Source organism: Caloenas nicobarica, chromosome 25, assembly GCF_036013445.1.
Source record: "Caloenas nicobarica isolate bCalNic1 chromosome 25, bCalNic1.hap1, whole genome shotgun sequence".
NCBI classification, from domain to species: Eukaryota; Metazoa; Chordata; class Aves; order Columbiformes; family Columbidae; genus Caloenas; species Caloenas nicobarica.
The window spans coordinates 6,238,695-6,256,039 of NC_088269.1; the positions used below are offsets into that span (position 1 = coordinate 6,238,695).

A 17,345-nucleotide genomic window follows, 5' to 3' on the forward strand; every position below is an offset into this window, starting at 1 on the left:
GTAAAAAAGCCCAGCAAAAATGTGATATTTAGCCTCACTTGGAGCTGTCACAACCGGCACAAAATCCTGCCTTACTCTCCTGTTAAATGATCCTTGCTCTACAGAAAAAAAAAGATTAATGAACATGTCCATATGAGCTATTAAGAGAAAAATAAAGGCAGAGATAAAGAGGCAGAGAATGGTAGATCCTAAAACATGTGTTTTCCTCAATTTCATTCTTTATACAATACATGCAGTTTCTTTCTTCCCTCAGACTGGCAAGATCAGCTTGACAACCATCTCATCAACAGCAGCGTATAATAACATCTCCTTGCTATTAATATGCAAATTGAAATGCACACACTGATTAAAAACATATTAGCCAAAGACGATTGTCAGAGCCCCAGGAGCAGGCTACGAGGCTTGGTTAGCACGGTGGCCACAGAGGGGATGCAGCTCCTGGTCCAGCACCAGCAAAGCAGCCGCGCGGCTCCAGGACCAGGGGCTGGGATGCAGGAGAGGGGGTCCAGGTGGGGCGATGTCCAGGTGGGGTGACCAAGGGTCCTGGTGAAGCTGGGGCCCTCACAGGCTTGTGGTGCTGCTGACATCAAGCACACTCCTTCATCAAATGGTGTGTGAAAACGGACGAGACCATCACGGGGCGATGCCAGGGTCGGTGTCCAGCATCAGCTGCTCACGTCCTGCCCCAGGTCTCAGCAAAGCCCCATCTGCAGCCCCTCTGCCGAAAAACATGAATTTAGGTCCTGGCAAGAGTACAAGCCAGCTGTACTCAGAGATGATTTCTACTAGTACTGGCAGGATTATGAGGTGCACAAAGGTGCTGGGAAAATGAGGATATGATTTAGAGAAGGAATTTTATAGAGTTTGCTTCTGATGTCCTGTAACTTAGGGTACAAGCAATATGTAAGAAAGCAGTATAAAAGTGCATTTCATTGCTCCGGCTTGACGAGTTCTGTAGCTGCCTCCTGACCCACCTCTTTAAAGCCAGAAAAACACACTTAGTGAACATAAACATCACAAGGTCAACAGGACCAGCTCTATCATCCCTACGCTGACACTGGAAATTGAAACTAGACTACAAAATTTATCCCAAAGTCTTGCAATTGAGTTCAGCATGGTAAATTCGGCGGGGAACACTTTGCAATGTTAATGGATGTTTGCTTTCTCTCTCCTGAAATCCTGAACGTTTGGCCACCGAATTGGGTCCTCCCTGTCCCACAGACCTGCAGCAGATCTGGAGGGTTCCCCAGGACCCCTCGTGCTGGGAGAGGAGCCCAAATGAATCCAGACAAGTGCAGAACGTTGCCAGCACAGCCAGGAGGAATCCAGACCTTTACATACATAATTTGAATATTAGGAAAGGTGGTTTTAAAGGTCAGGACTTGCTGATTAAGTTGATGCAATATGAACTTGAAAAAAAGAAAGTACCACTTACATACTAGGAGCATTCTTCTCCCGTGATTAATTTCTTTGTGTTAAGTAGCGTGTCTCAGGGTAGAGTCACTTTACACACTGTTGCCATAGAGCTCTATCGCCTTAGCACAAGCAGCCAGTTAAAAAACATGTATTATTTGTGCTGTATTATGTCTGAGCATAACACACTACAGAAAAGTTAGCGTCTCACCTCCTGAAACATCACCTAACAGATTGCACCAGACCCCGAAGAACTGTATCAGTATGTGCTACAGAACTCCAATGAAACATGCCAAAAAGATTACAGTTTGGGTGTTAATAATCGCACTTTCTGCTGTCTCCCAGTGCCAGCAGCATCCCAGTTAGCACTGCTCCTTAGAAGTGTGTGTGCGGCAAGGCACAACCAGGCTGACAGTTATTGAGATTTACTTTCTTTACAGAATGCCTCGTACAGAATTTTAAGCTGGGAAAACATTTGGCCAGAACAGACAAAATTAGGTTCTGTAACGTAGATGTTCTGCATGTTTGGGGGCTTTTTTAAATGAAGAAAATATATGCAAATGGTTTCACCCTTCAGTTTAAAGTAACCTTGTGGGACGCAATGGTTGTGCTGCATCCATTTTCAAAGATCTCTAATAGATCTGCGCACAGCGTTTCAGCCTGGGGTGCTGTACCAGCCTCGGCAGCAGAGCAGAGCATGCGATCTGGAGGCATTTCTGCAGGGATTGTCAACTTCCCACTAGGAGATTTGTCTTTTTATGTCTTGCTTTGAAGGCCTAATGAACTTAGGAAAAGCAAGAGATTAGAAGGATTTCAGGACCAAAGCCTGATTGACTGGACCAGGACAATTGTTGGCAACAAATGCAAATCTTGCGCTGATTTAGTTGCTTGAGTTTGCGATGGGATGGAGCAGGGGATGTGATGGGGCAGCTCCTGCCCACCCCACGTGTCACCTGCTCACCGGGGCTGTGGGACATGGGACCATCCCAGCCAGGGCAGGACACCCAGCCACGTACGGGCTGAGCCACCCCGCTCGCTGCAGCAGCACCAGAGCTACCGACACACCTGCCTAGGGAAAGAAGTTGTGTTTGTGCTGTAATTAATTTGCTGCAATTAGCTTGTGGCGATTACTTGAGCACACAAGTTAGATTATTTTTTTTCCTCTCCTGACAAAATCGCCTCTGCAGCACCCTGGGTGCAGCCCAGGGGAAGACGCACAGGCCGCAGGAAGAATTTGGGGGGAAGGAGGCTCAAAAAAAAGCTGTGCACGCATGAATGATATGCCCTATTTCCGTAAATCATTATCTCTATAAAGAGGCAGTTTAGCTTCAGAAACACTGGTGTCTTGTCATTACCCAAAACACAATAAACGAAACAGCCCCACAGCTACGAAACCTAAGGAGATGCCCACTCAGCTGTGAACAACCCATTCTCCTCCACACATGAAAGGCATTGATGCAAGAGCACAAATTAACCATACAGAGCTCCTTCAGTATCTTTTACTGTCCCCAGAGAGTAAACAATTAGATTCTGCAGCACATCTGACCCTTCCCTTCACCAGATGAGGGCACAAGCACAGCCTGGGGCTACAGCTCCTGCAAGCTCGGGCCATCTCTGGGATGCGGATGAGCAAAGGTCTCTGCTCCCACTCGGTTCAGATCCCCTTAGCGAGGAAACGAGCTGCTGCCGGCGGGTGTGCTGCCCAGGACAGACCTGGAGCACCGTGCAGGGTAACTCCACGGGCAGGCACCTCCCCTCCGCCCCGAGCCTTCGTGCGGGAGGAAGCTGGGGGTGCAGGAGCCCTGAGCTCTCCTGCAATGCAGTCTGGATGAAAACAGTGCAGGGACTGCAGATGGGAGCACATGCAAAGAGAGGCACACCAGTTACCCCGCTTGTATGTAAAATATTTCTAAACGCATAACATGAAATCAGCAAAAGTCAGTGAAGAGGTGAGAGCGCTGAAGGGACGAGCTCTGTGGGTTCCCACTCTCCTCCCCAGCAATATTACGGAGCAAGGTGGAGGGAAATATCACATTTGCATCACACCTGCAGTTTTCCAGGGGTCACGCTCATCCGACCCACAGAGTGCTACTCAACACCAAAATGCAGAGCAATACACTTTGCTTTGGTTTATTAAGGTGGAGAGAAGCAGATGGAGGACACAGATTAATCACCTATATACGATTTGTTCACTTGGCAGAAAATTCACAAACCTGCAGGCCACGGTGGTGAGCTGTGGATTAAATGAAAAGTTTCCCCGATGCAGAGCCAGTAGCAGCAGGTCACTGCTCTTCCTTGAGATGCTGGAGAAGTGGATTTACACCTTGCCGGGGTTCCTGGCAAATGAACTGCTGGATCCGGACACATCACCGCTCACTTCCAAAGACACCAGAGCCTCTAGCCGAGCGTGCACAGAAAGGAGATGTCAAAGCCTGTTATTTCAGAGATGCAGGAGCAGGCAAATGGCCACAGTCTCAGAAGACTTGTGCTACTACACATACAAACCCGACGAGATTGCTCTTTAAAAAAGTGGTGCTTCATCTGTAGCAGCATTCACAAGGCAGGTTCTCAGCATGCAAAGTGCACTCACCCAGTCTGTGTTACAGGGCACCGCGAGGTTTGGTTTGCATCGCTCATAGTCCCTGCGTGAAACTGGATGCTGTTTATTGCAGCAATTTGCATTGCAGTGGGTTAGGTAAGAAACCTGGTCTCTTTGTGCTGACTGCAGTAGAAAAACTAAAATCTTTGTGAGTTCCCTCTTTCCAGTGGACAGAGTTACTTTTGTTCCTGGTCCCCCCAAAGCCAGGGAGGAATAAGCATCTTCCCTACAGACGAGCACCAGACCTCTGCAGACCAGGACCCAGCCGGGGTCGGCACAAACGCTGTTTCTCGTGGACCAGAAAAGTGGGTTTTGGCCAATTTTTTTTCCCTTCAGATCCTTTAGTTTTTTCCTCCCTGAGAGCAAGGACGCTCCAGCCACCGTCCCGGCCCCTGGGCCCCTGTGGAGCCATCACCAGGACCGCAGCGAGAGGGGCAGCCGGGGACACCCAGCACCAGGGGGTCCCCAACACGCTCCTCCCGTCCCTGTCCCTGCCGAGTGCCCCGGCTCTCACGCCGCGATACGACTGCAGCACGCGGGGTGTCCTGGTGCATTTAAAGCCTTTGGGCCCACGCCATGCTGGCAGTGCCGGCAGCGAGCGGCTGGGGAGGCAGCACGGGGCTGCCATCGGCAGGGGCCGCCACCCCAGAGCACCGGAATCTCCGTCCCCAGGGGATTTCTGCCCTAATTCAACACTCACCAGTACGGCAGCGCTGGTAAGGCGGTGCGGAGCCCAGACGCTGGCGAGGGCTCACGCTGCCGTGGCGCTGGGCAGCTCTGGGGACATGCGGTGGTTCAGCCTTGGTGTCCTGAAAGCAGCCTCCGCGCGCCGCCTCGCCGCTGTCCCCATCGCCGCTCCCTGCAGCTGCGCAGGTCACCAACCCAGCAAGCGCAGCCACTGCCGCCAGCTTGGTCCCGCCGTCCTTCCCGCAGCTCTCCGGGACTGCTGCCTGCTCCGGGGACGATGTGCTGCTCTGGGGACGACGTTCTGCTCCAGGGACGATGCTCTGCTCCGGGGACGATGTTCTGCTCCGGGGACGAAGTTCTGCTCTGGGGACGATGCTCTGCTCTGGGTCCGATGCTCTGCTCCGGGGACGATGCTCTGCTCCGGGGACGATGGCTGCATCCCCGGACGATGTTCTGCTCTGGGGACGAAGTTCTGCTCCGGGGACGAAGTTCTGCTCCGGGGACGATGTTCTGCTCCGGGGACGATGCTCTGCTCCGGGGACGATGCTCTGCTCTGGGTCCGATGCTCTGCTCCGGGGACGATGCTCTGCTCTGGGGATGACGTTCTGCTCCGGGGACGATGCTCTGCTCCGGGGACGATGGCTGCATCCCCGGATGATGTTCTGCTCTGGGGACGAAGTTCTGCTCCGGGGATGATGTTCTGCTCTGGGTCCGATGCTCTGCTCCGGGGACGATGCTCTGCTCTGGGTCCGATGCTCTGCTCTGGGGACGATGTGCTGCTCCGGGGACGATGGCTGCTCCGGGGACGATGCTCTGCTCCGGGGACGATGGCTGCATCCCCGGATGATGCTCTGCTCCGGGGACGATGGCTGCATCCCCGGACGATGGCCGCCTGCTCCAGGCACGCGTCTGGCCTTGAGTTTGCATCAGCAAAGATGATAAAGCCAACAGCTTCCCTCCAGCCTGTAGGAATCCTACTGGTAGGAAAAGGGTTTTACACGTTCATTTTAGTTCTCTTTGCTCAGTGAACCATTTGTTTCTCTGAAGACAAAGAGGAAAGGAAAAAAAATTCATCCGTTATGCAATCCCTGTGATTCATTTTTTGCTGCTCTTTATGTGTTGACAGAAACCATGCTGGAGAAGGTGAAGAAAGCATGTTTATTTCTGGTTGAAGACTGATTACATCACTATCATGGATAATGTGATAGAATAATTTTATACTCTTGGGAGAAATCTAAGAATAAATATGAAAAAGTAAAATATTTTGTTTCCACTGTCTCTGAAGATAAGTGACGATTAAGTGCTGTATTTACAGGATAGTTATCATACTCTAGACTCTGTGCTGAATAAATATTATCTTGAAAGGGTAAAAAAATCCATTGAAATATTTTAACTCACCACAAAATTAAAAAAAAAAAAATCCATGTATTTGTCCAAAGCGGAGGTTAGTTACATGTTAATTATCGAATCCACACAGGATCACTGTCCAAGAAAGCATCCGCTCCTCGCTGACCAGTCCCTCCCCGCGGCAGCATCCTCGGAGTTCCCTCGTCTCGGCTGTTGAACCACTACTGGTTCTTCAGGCTGCAAGACAGAAACGGAGCAGAAGTGACTCCCCCGCGCCGTCCCCGTTCAGAGCGGGTTCCTCCGCACCTCGGAGGACGTTTCCACCCGGGCACCCCTGAGCATCTCGCCCCCCTCGCTGGGGATGGTACCCGGATCCTGGCCACCCGCTGCGGGGCCAAACCTGCACATGTTCTCCTAATGACCCAAGACATTTTTTTATGTGAGCAACAAGGAAGCTTCAATTCTAAAAATATATAAACAAGCTCTTTCTACCCAAAACATATTTGAAATTTTAAGGAGAGTTTTGTATTTTATGAAAGAAAACTCATGTAACAATTTGAAGCAAGTGCACTTTCTTTAGGTCTTCAATTTAAATTTGTTGAAGAGCTCGGCAAATCCTGCAAAACTTGCCTGTTTTCAACTCACCACGTTTTTGACCAATGAGGAATTTCTCTTTCAGCAAGAGCTGACGAGCTCAGGTTTACACTTTGAGAAATCAGTCCAATGTTTATGCTTTACATTAAAATGATTAATCCACACACCTGACACCACAGAACAAAGTTGCACCAGCCATTCTGGGGCTTTCAAATTATGATCAAAACAGAAGGTATCAGGGATACCTTTATTTTCACTTAGAATAAAAGGGAAGGGAGACAATTTAATCCTATAACGAGAGAAAGTATTACACACTCCCTCTTCATAGGCAGTGTAATTATTCAGCTGCTCCCTGGAACTGAAATAATGACAAATTATAATGCCTTTCAGTTCCATCTACCTTTTATAAACTATTCATCTTCCGGCGTTATTATCACTCTAAAGGCATCAGCCACTGTGCGTTACAGAAAGCACATGGAAATTGTTACTGCTACCAATAAAAGTTGCAGTCATCAAGGTAAGAACAAAATCATTTGGCTTTGTTGTAAAGCATATGGTACAATTCAAGTATTTAATATCATTTCCTGAACTTTATTGGAAACCTTCTATCAAACTGCGCGTTCATTCTGGGTGAGGATGCTCAACCTCTGGGCACCAGGGGCTGGAAAAATCTGGGGGAAACGGAAACAACATTTTGCATAAAATCCGACACAAATTAAGTCAGGCCAGGAACTCCCGGAGCATCCTCTACCTCACCTCCTGTTTTTTGGCACGTCATGAACTGCCAAAGCTCCCGGAGCCGGGACGGCGGCACCGAGGAGGGGACAGAGCTGCGGGACATGTCCCTGCGTTCGCTACCACAGGTGCCGCAGCCAGCAACCTGCTTCTGCCACCACGGGCTGTAAATACATGTTCACGCTCTCTTAAATAGCTTGAATAAAATAGGGAAATGCAGCCATGGGGAAGGGTGACATTTCTCCAGGCACGATATTCACAATATTTTGATTAGCTCAGATGTCTGAATAGCCAAGCAGCTTATGTCAATAAATACTCTATTCCAATTAGACATCTGTGCTCTCGATCAGAAAAAAAAACCCAAAACACACCAAGAAAACCCAGCAGGCACCAAGCCCACAGCCACGTCCTCAGCAGGACATTCAGCGCCTGGGTGCACCCAGTGACCGGGCGAGGGGCTGTGCCGGAACAGCTTCAGGGAGAAATGACCCTTCCCAACCCACAGGCACTCATTTTGACTCAGTACCGCATTCCTTTGGTACGGTTAGATTCCTACAGAATTGATTTTACCCCAGTGATAGCTGCAGCATGGGTCCCCTCTCTGCAAAAATCCTAAAATTAATCAGAACGCACGACTTTGAAAGGGAAAGCTAGACATGTATTAGCATCTATGAATGTGTAAATGAGTGGTTATAAAACCCCAGAATACATTTGTGAGCTCTAGATGTGGCAAAGAGGTCTGGCTGATCAAAGAGACAAAATAAAGGCAAGACGACAAAATTCTTCTTTATGGAAGCAGGAATCATTATCCCCATATAGTCAGACTCCTAATTACTAGGGCCGGATCTCAGCCCCCGAGGGCTGCCAGCAGAACGGCAGGACAGCCCACAGCTCTTGCTATCCGGCACATTATTATAGCGTTTGATGTGTTTGCAGCCAGCCCAGAGACAGCACTTACATCAACCATGGGTCTGAGCTCTGGTGCTCTGGCAACAGCATCTCTGGTCCCTTCATCCCCGAGTTGCTGCCTCAGCCCCAGACCCCCCGGAGCATCGTCCGCAAACGGTGATGGACACAGTCCCCAGCCCCCGGCCCGTGCTGCTAATTAAAGGAGGAGAGAGGTTTGTGCAAAGCCCTAAGTTAATATTCCGCAGGAGCATTTCTCCGACACAGAATCTGAATCTCCTCTGCCTTCTTTCACAACTACCCGGGATGTTAATTCTCTGTTGTTTGCTGCAAATCACTTTCAGCAGTGCTTCTTCACCCTTCTAGTTTCCATAAACCAGAAAAGAGGGAAGTTTTGTTTCTTTCAGCCTACGGTAAGCAGTGAGGAGCAAGGCTGGCGTGTGATTCTCTCCCAGTATCTCAGAGATAACCTGCACTCCCTCCTGCAGCTCCTCACCAGCCACGGCTCCAGCTGCCGCTGGTCCCCACGGGGAGCTGCTGGTGCTGACCGTGGGCACCGATACGGGAACCGGCACCTGGCTTCGCCTCGCTCCTCATTCTGCTGCTCTTCTGCTCGTCGGGGGGAGCGGGAAGGGAGAAGGGGAGATTAAAAAAACCCAAAAAACACCGCAACACCACACTTCTATTTCTGGAAAGCAAGTCAAACAATGACTCAATCATCTCTACATAGTTCATAAATCCCTAACTAAATGTTCAGTGCTCTTCCCCACTGCAGATGTTCCAGAATTTCAAGCCCTGCTCCATGCATGCAGCCACCAGCGCTGTGTATCAGCACCCGAGCCGGAGCTGCGCTTTCCTGAGACATTGAAAAGCAGCAAATGCACATTCCCATCAGAGCGACGACAAACACGGCCTGACCCCGACATAAACACACTGGATGCCAGATTTGTGATGCCGTAAGAGAAATACTCTTCTGTATCTGACTCTAGCCCCAATTCCTGACTTCTTGATGGGGTTATAAAAAGGATGCATTTTTCCTTTATTTTCAAATACACAGATTAAAGTACCTGCTCTCTGGAGAAAGAATGGGAGCCAGTAGACATTATTTTGCTTTGCACATTCATTGGCCAGAAATATAAGGACCAGCTCAATATTAGCTACCTCCTCCTGCATCTTTTACTCAACACCAAAACACCAACCAAGACACCTTCAGCCTTCCAGCAGCACCAGCGCCAGCACAGAGCAGCAACAGAGCTCCCAGTACCGCGATGGAGCTCCCAGTAACACGGTAGAGCTCCCAGTACCGCAATGGAGCTCCCAGTAACACGGTAGAGCTCCCAGTACCGCGATGGAGCTCCCAGTACCGCGATGGAGCTCCCAGTACCACAGTAGAGCTCCCAGTACCATGATGCAGCTCCCAGTAACACGGTAGAGCTCCCAGTACCGCGATGGAGCTCCCAGTAACACGGTAGAGCTCCCAGTACCATGATGCAGCTCCCAGTACCGCATCCTGCTGAGCAGCAGTTCCAGGGCTGCTGCACGGTGGGTTATTTAAAGCAGCTCTGGCAGCGGCGTGGTTGTGTGCCGCTCTCTGGAGAGCTCTCAAGAACTATAATAAACATCCACAACTTGACTCATTCCTCATACTAAAGCAGCTTTTGAGAAGACTCATCTGCCTGGTATTTTTTGGTGCTACCAGCTTCCATTCTGCCATCACCTCCCTGCTAACCTGACCCAGAGCACAATTCTTCTCCTTTTTTTTTTTTTTTTTAATTCTATGAAGTATAATAGCTACATAAAATGTTTTGTTGCCTTGGCAACTGCAATCCGCTAGCTTCAAACCAAGTCATAAGGAAGAGGACAGTCTTGACGCTAACCAACAGTAATGAGAGCAGCAGAAACCGATGGGCAAAACACTTGCCAAGGTTGTCGCCTGTGTCCCCAAGGTGGTGCCACCACCCAGCCTGGCTCTGGGACACAGCGGCAGTGGAAACTCAGCAGAAGTACCTGGTCTGGATTTCAAAATTAACTTTCTTTGTATAGAAGAGGTAATTGCTAATAGAAAGCTACAAAAACCCAGTTGCAGCTCTGTCAAAACCTGTGATGCTTCTGCTGCACATCCCTTTGCACTGGAACCAGCATTATAGACTATGGGGGAGAACCAACTCAGGATAAAAGATACGGGTAACTCATTCCCTCCGTCCCATATAGAGGACAATGAAGTTGCAAAACCAGCTTTAAACAAGGAGAGTACAATCCGGTTACGTACTAATTACAGGGTGTGCAGAGCTTTTGTTGTGCACAGACCCAAGCTGCCCCGCGCTGCTGCACGTTCCTGCCGGCACTGGAGGGATCTGCGCCTGAACACTGAGCCTCAGAGAAAATTGTGTAAGAACGAACAATGGACAGAGGAAATAAAATAATCAGAGCAACTTCCCACAGAAATTGGTCAGACGAATGTCTCTAATTGTCATTCCATTATTACATTTGTAACATACTTGCTTTTGAATTTATTACTTTGTTTCCTCTTGTACTGAATGCCCAAGAAAATCTCTTGGGAACAGATTTAAGTCATTACGAATAAATGATAAGAGACTAAATTTAGAAAGACTGATAAGAACATTAATTTGCAAAAGAGGAAGGTCCTTAAATTATCATCTCAACTCCTACCCAGATATTCCCTTCAATCCCGAGCTCTGCAGCGAATATACTCCTCGTTAGGCTCCTACTCCAGCTACAGAATGGGAGATAAAGCAGAAAGATCCTTAGTCTTTGCAAATTTTGGCAGAGCAAGTTGGAAGAAATCATTTGGGAAAGCAATAAATGCAAAAGGAATTTCTGCAGAATTGTCTAAGTGTGGAGATGACACTGCTAATTGCAGGCGACTGCACAACAAAAGCAGAAGGTGTGGGTATAAAACAGAGGATGTGAGGTATTCTCCCAACACTGAAAAGAAGTAGCACATCTTTTCTGCACATCTCTATTTCCCGTCCATCAGGCTGCTCCAATTTGGAATGAACTCCTTTATCTTTTGCAACAATACCAGCAGCAACAACAGCAATAATAATGCAAACAGGGAGGACTGGCGGGGGAAGGACCAACGGCAGCTCCGTGCCCAGGCAGCACACCCCGACTGCTCTCGGTCCTGAACGCACCTACACGCCCAGGTCCAGGACGGGGGGCATTTGGAAGATGTTCAAATGCTCCCTGAATAAATAGGATAGAGCTAACGTGAATAATCCCAGGAATCTTTGAAGGTCTCACATCCGTTGGGAAAGGTCTGCGTTTATCCTGTGGTAGCTTAAGCAAAACTAGATATTAGTACTTATTGCTGGTTCTGATCATCCTGCCCCACCTTTCCGCCTGCCCATAAAGCCACCTGAAGAGTTTCAGTAACTAATGAACCTTTTATATCCCTCTTCTAATCTGGGCAGTCCTGAGTGCACCAGCCTGAAACGGTTCTCAAAGCTCACATGTAAGTGTATTAAGAGAGATTAGTTCATTAATCTACTTTCTGGTACCATGTATCTTTATCACTTCATTTTAATAATTTGTACTAACTGGCAGAGCAGACTCCCCTGAACTCCCAAAGTTGGGTAATACGTAATTGCTCTAAATCACAACATAAACATTTTCACTTGAAAACACCTAATCTCATTGCACTCCCAGTGTCTCTTCTGAGGTTTAGCACATGAAAGAAGCTGCAAACTTGGTATCATTAAGCACAAATGCCTGTGGCATCAGGACCAGACATCGTTAATGTCTCTGGTCACTGCTGCCCATTTCTTCTTCCTCCATCCCAAAGCAGCAGGCGCTGCTCAGTTCCGGGAGAGCATGGGCAGCTGTTTGGGTTCCACAGCATCCTCTGCCATGTCTCAGTGGGGAGGGACAGCAAACCCTTCCCCATGTCCTCAGCCAGGGTATGAGAGGCTTGAGGAGGGGTCTGCAGGAGAGGAGGAAGATGCTCAGGAAAGCAGAACATCCCCGAACACAGCTCACCTCTCAGCAGGAGCCCTTGTCCCCGGGACATCTGCAGCTTCACGATTCCCCCGTCCCAGCTGTGTGAACCCAGAGTCTGCGGCAAAAGCCCAGGAAACCAGGACAAAGCTCCAGCAGCGAAATGCAGCAGCCGCGTGGAAAGCGCAGTGAGCTGACAGCGGGATGTCGGCGGGGCACGGCATGACGGGCAGGGAATTAAGAGCAAGTAGTGCTCTCTGTGTCGGTGGGACCAGGGAAGCCCATCGGGCTCAGCCCTGCCTTCCTCCAGACGGAGGAGCCTCCAGTATCTGTGCTTGCGAAACACCCAGAGCTCCGCAGAGATGGCAGGGTTATCAGAGTGTGAAGCACTATTATATATATATTCATTTAGGCGGACACGGACAGGCAGCAGGCCACCGGGAAAAGCAGGAAGATACGCACTTGGTCTGATGCTTGGAGCCCTTCAGGTGCGCGTGGTACTGCTCTATGGAGTTCAGGGTGACGCTGCAGACGCTGCACGTGTAGCTGCGCTTCAGCCCTGCAAGAGAACCCGGAGTCATTAGTTGTGCTCAGAGGAGGGAAAACACCTTCGTGCCTGGACTATGCTGTTCAGATTCAAAACGAGCTGGAGAGTACAAATGAGTGAAAATGGCTGAAGAAAGGAGGGGGTGTGAGGGGAAAAGAAAAAAAAACACAACACACCACTTTCCCTCCAAAAACTTCTACTTAATTGGAAGGTACTCAGATCTCAAATTGATTTGCAGTTTCCCAGACATATCTCTTTACAGTAACCCTTCTATTTACTTTCCCAGGCCAGGGTATCCTAGCATTAGAGAAGCCTAAAGGAATATTAAGTGGCAGAGACCGAGCGGAACTGAGCAGGTTCAAAGGCAAATCCCTCCAGGAGACCGCGGTCCCCGCAGGTCTGTGCCCGCATCCCTCTGCTGAGACTCCTCACAGCATCATCGCACTCAGACCCACGAGCACACGAGCTCCCACTTATTCCTCTGGTTTTTGGTAGCGAGCAAGTGTATTTAGGAGCCAGATCACCCAGGAATTCATTTTTTCCCCTAAAGGGACCCACTCTGCGCCACCTGCCGAAGCAAACAGCCGTGTTTGCTGATCGCAGCCCCTGCAAGCCAGCAGCTCCTCTGGAGGTCAGAGCTGCAGGGGACCCGGTGCCCATCCAAAGCTGGGCGCCAGGAGCTCGTTTGCCCGACGGATTTATTCCTGGCTGCAATACCCGTCTGCAGCCCCTGGCCGCAGAGCAGCCCTCGCTTCGCTAATTTTAGCCCTTGGCAGGGACAATAACAAACAGCTATTTATAAAGCTGTTGCTCTTGCTGCTGGCCAGCTGAGTACTGCTGAATGAGAAATAACATCTCAGTGGGTTCACACTAGAAGTGTTATTAGGAACTTTTGGTGGTGGTTTTGTTTTGTGGGGGTTTGGGGAGTTTGTTTTTTACCTTCTGACAGGTCTCTTAACTGCCTCTGCTACTTTCCATTTCATTGGCTATTCGATTGCCACAGCTACCAGTGATTTTCCAAGTAAAGATACTTCCTTTTATGCTATTGCTACCCAGGTTGCACAGAACACGATCTAAGTGCCGTTGCCTGAGCAAGTTCACGTGGGAGCAGATGGGACGGGACCCCTGAGCGGTGCCAGCTCACTCGCGTGTGCAAGGTTCATCTCCCACCAGCACAACAGAGACAATGGTGTCAGCAGCACCAAACCGAGCACACCAACACCCCCAGAGCGACAGACGCGGGGACATGGCCCGTCCCGCTCCTGGGTGACAGGAGGGCAAGAGCTGCGCCCTCAGAAGGGGCTGCGGGACCCACGGAACAGACACCCGCCCCCCAAAACTCAGCACCCGTGGGTCTCTGCACAGGAGAAGTGCCTGCTTTAAACAGCATCTCCCTCCTAATGCACTGCTCTGCCACTGGGCACAGATTGCAGGGAAGCGAAACACAGACAATTAAGCAGATTCACACACATCTCAAACAGAAGCTGCAAAGCAATTTATAAGGAAAGTCCCAGAAACTGTCTCTTGGCACATTCACTGGAAAACAACCGAGCTGGAGAACTAAACCCCACAAAATCAGCCTGTGCTTTGCCTGTTTAGCTGAGATCAAATTTCACATCTCTGAGACATCCAGTGCAGACGAGGCATTTATTCACCCAAAGCGCGTGCTTGCACAGAGCACGGGCAGGAGGCTCCGCAGGGCTGCAGCGGCAGGCGCTGCCGGCAAGGGCGCGATAACAAGAGCCACGGTTCTCTGTGCGCAACTCAGAAACGTCTCCAAACTGCATTCCACCGAGTGCCAGGTAACGTAAAAAAGTCACCTGAGATGCCCAGAGAGATGCAAAAACTATTCTCAACCCTATTTATTGAGCTAAAAAGGAAAATTATTTCTTACTCGTTTAACAGTTTTCATCTCAGAATTATGATTTAATTACTTAGGGCTCAGAGTATTTTCGGTTCTTAGCAGGACAAGGAAATCAAGACTTTGCTGCCTCTGAAAAGCTGAAAATCTAAACCCGGGAGCCCAGCAGACATGCAGCAGAGTCAGAGGTGGAGGAGAAAAGGCCTTTTCCCAAGCGACTGTGCTGCCCAGTGGCTGCTGGCAGTGGCTGGTACTACTTTTGAATGGTGTCAGTTCAGATTTCCTGGGAAAAGGCAGAGCTTGGTCCATTTCTGAAGAATTTACTCTGAGTGCCCTGGCGCACTCCTCCCTCCCTCTAGAGAGGATATTAGGCTGCTTACAACATGATAGATCAAGTAATTATTTACACGCTAATGTTAGATGGGTTTCCACCCTAAACATTCCTTAATGGCTTTCGCAATCACAGAACGTGATGCTGCTGGGGAAGTTGCTCCAGATCTGCAAAAGCTTTTTTTTTTTTTTTTTTTAGATGTCTTTCTCCTTTCTTCCCTGCGCAAAGAGCAGGAAAACAAAACACTTTCTGGTTTCTGCAAAAGGAGCAAACCTGGCAACAAGCCTGGGAGGGTCGGTACAAATCGCAGCGTGGCAGCGTCCCTGGACAGGACGGGGCTCTCTCCTCTCCTCCCGGCAGCCTACCTACAATTTATCTCCATTATTCTTTCACCTTGGGAAAATAGTACAGCGATTTTAGAGCAGAATTACAGAAACAGTCACTTCTCTGCCTCATCTAACATGTTTTCACAGAAAAGACGGAGTGCGGTTCGATGTACATTAAATGCCTGTTTCCCTTCTGGACATTGCGAGACGGCAACCGGAGGGCTCTTACCCCAGTATGTAGGGCAAAACCTGACATAATTGAGCATTTAAATGCAGATTTAAGTGTTCCCAGTCCTCTGATGCTGTTGTCTCCCTTACTATACTGAGCATCAGAGAGCGGTTTCTTCTCTCCTCCTCTCTTTTGTATTTTAACATCCTAATAATTCCCTTGGCATCACAGACTGCATTAGCATCACTGGCATTACACGTACATCGGCGTTACAGTAAAACACTGATGCTAAAGTAATTTCTGTCCTGTCCTCCTAGAAAAAAGGGAATTGCAAATTTAGAGTCTCTGCAGTCAGGTTTCTTCTTTGCACTGATTCACTTCCACCAAGATCTCAACAGACCGTTTCAAGCTTAATTGAAGGGCTCTTCTTCAAAATACCAGAGTTGTGGGATTCTTACTATGGGCTGCTGTGCTCTTTAGGAACAGTTTTAATGCATCATGCAATAGTCTCTTTTCACTTTCCACAGTGTTATTTTTTTGCAGAAATTGTTTAAACAATTCTTTTAGAACAAGCAATATATGGCATTCTCAAATTAGATCAGTTTATGCTTGCCACAATTAACTGCACAGGCCATATACACACTTACCACTCCCCAGCTGTACCTACAGACTCCCAGAAAATCACTTTTCTTTTCTCGGACTTCAGACACCAGCTACACTAACAGTCCCACTTTTCTCAAACGCCTCATACATTTCTCACCTAAGAATTTGGCCCGACGTAAAGCTCCTGTTCCCTTTGTTAAGCCAATAGTCATCAGAAGCCACACAGGTTCAGGGGAGGGGACAGGAACGGCCGCGCAGGGTGACACGGGGGCCGCGACGGCACCGCGCTGCACACCGGCCCTGGGACCACACGGAGAGCGGGACGGAGCGTGTCAGAAACTGGTAACGCTCTAAGGTAATACGGTTCTAATGCTCAGCAGCTAATTTAACAGCATACATTAACGGCAGCCTTATTGAATCTTAATTACTTGTGTAGGTGGAAACGCCACCAGCGATTAGAGTTACAGCTGAAATCCGGCATCCCGAGACAGACTCGTACAGGGAAATCTCGAGTGTGACATGAACTCCACCAAAATGAGACCCGGAGAAAGGAAACCAGGCTCAGATAAACTGCAGGATGAAACCACAGGCAGTCACCTCCAGAATACCAAATCTAACAGTATTTGGTCTCAGTGGAGCTCACCAAGGCTTGGCTGAGACCAGGGTTTGATGAAATGCGCCCAAGCAAAGCGCGTTGGAGGCGAGTGTGAGCCCGGCAGAGAGGAGGGAGGTCCCAGCAGAGCCGCCTGTGCTGGGAAACGCTGCCCTGTCTGTACTCACAGCTGCTCTTGCTGCCTCACACATATCAGCATTCCTTCCCCTGCATCATGACGTGCATTCATGTAAAATTGAATGTGCTCCTATATCCATTAAATAAAATATTAACAAGTAAAGTCATTAATGTCATTCTGCATAAAATGCATTAAAACACACTCCAGGGGAGTACTTGTTAAATCGCTTTTTACTAACCAGAAGTGACAGCACAGAACAAAAAGTATTTATAAGGCATACAAAGAAATTATGAGCTGAGAAGGAAAACGAAACTCAGCTCTTTGCCTGATTTTTCAAGATAGCACATGCAACTACGGCAATTTACCTGAAAACACAAACGCTTCAGGTGACAACATCCCTGTGCACCCAGCCCCATCCTGCTTTACTGCAGAGGCTGCTGTATTTTACTTTAGGTATTCCCAGTATAATCCCTCAAGAGGCACCTGCTCCAGGGCCTGATGCTTTTCGTGTTCACCAGGGAAAAAGCGCCCCAGAAAGA

The 17,345-nt window shown here is 49.0% G+C and overlaps 1 protein-coding gene across 1 annotated transcript in view; it reads right to left on the minus strand.

Annotated features, from left to right (window-relative positions):
- Positions 1-3,546: 3,546 nt before the first annotated feature.
- ZMAT4 (zinc finger matrin-type 4) overlaps positions 3,547-17,345 on the minus strand; it is a 51,931-nt gene continuing 38,132 nt past the window's right edge. Inside the window, exons 6-7 of the mRNA XM_065651577.1 lie at positions 12,701-12,797; positions 3,547-6,283 (exon numbers count right to left, since the gene is read on the minus strand). Coding sequence (XP_065507649.1) covers positions 6,268-6,283; positions 12,701-12,797 — 113 coding nt within the window. The 3' untranslated portion in view covers positions 3,547-6,267. The remainder of the gene's footprint in view (positions 6,284-12,700; positions 12,798-17,345) is intronic.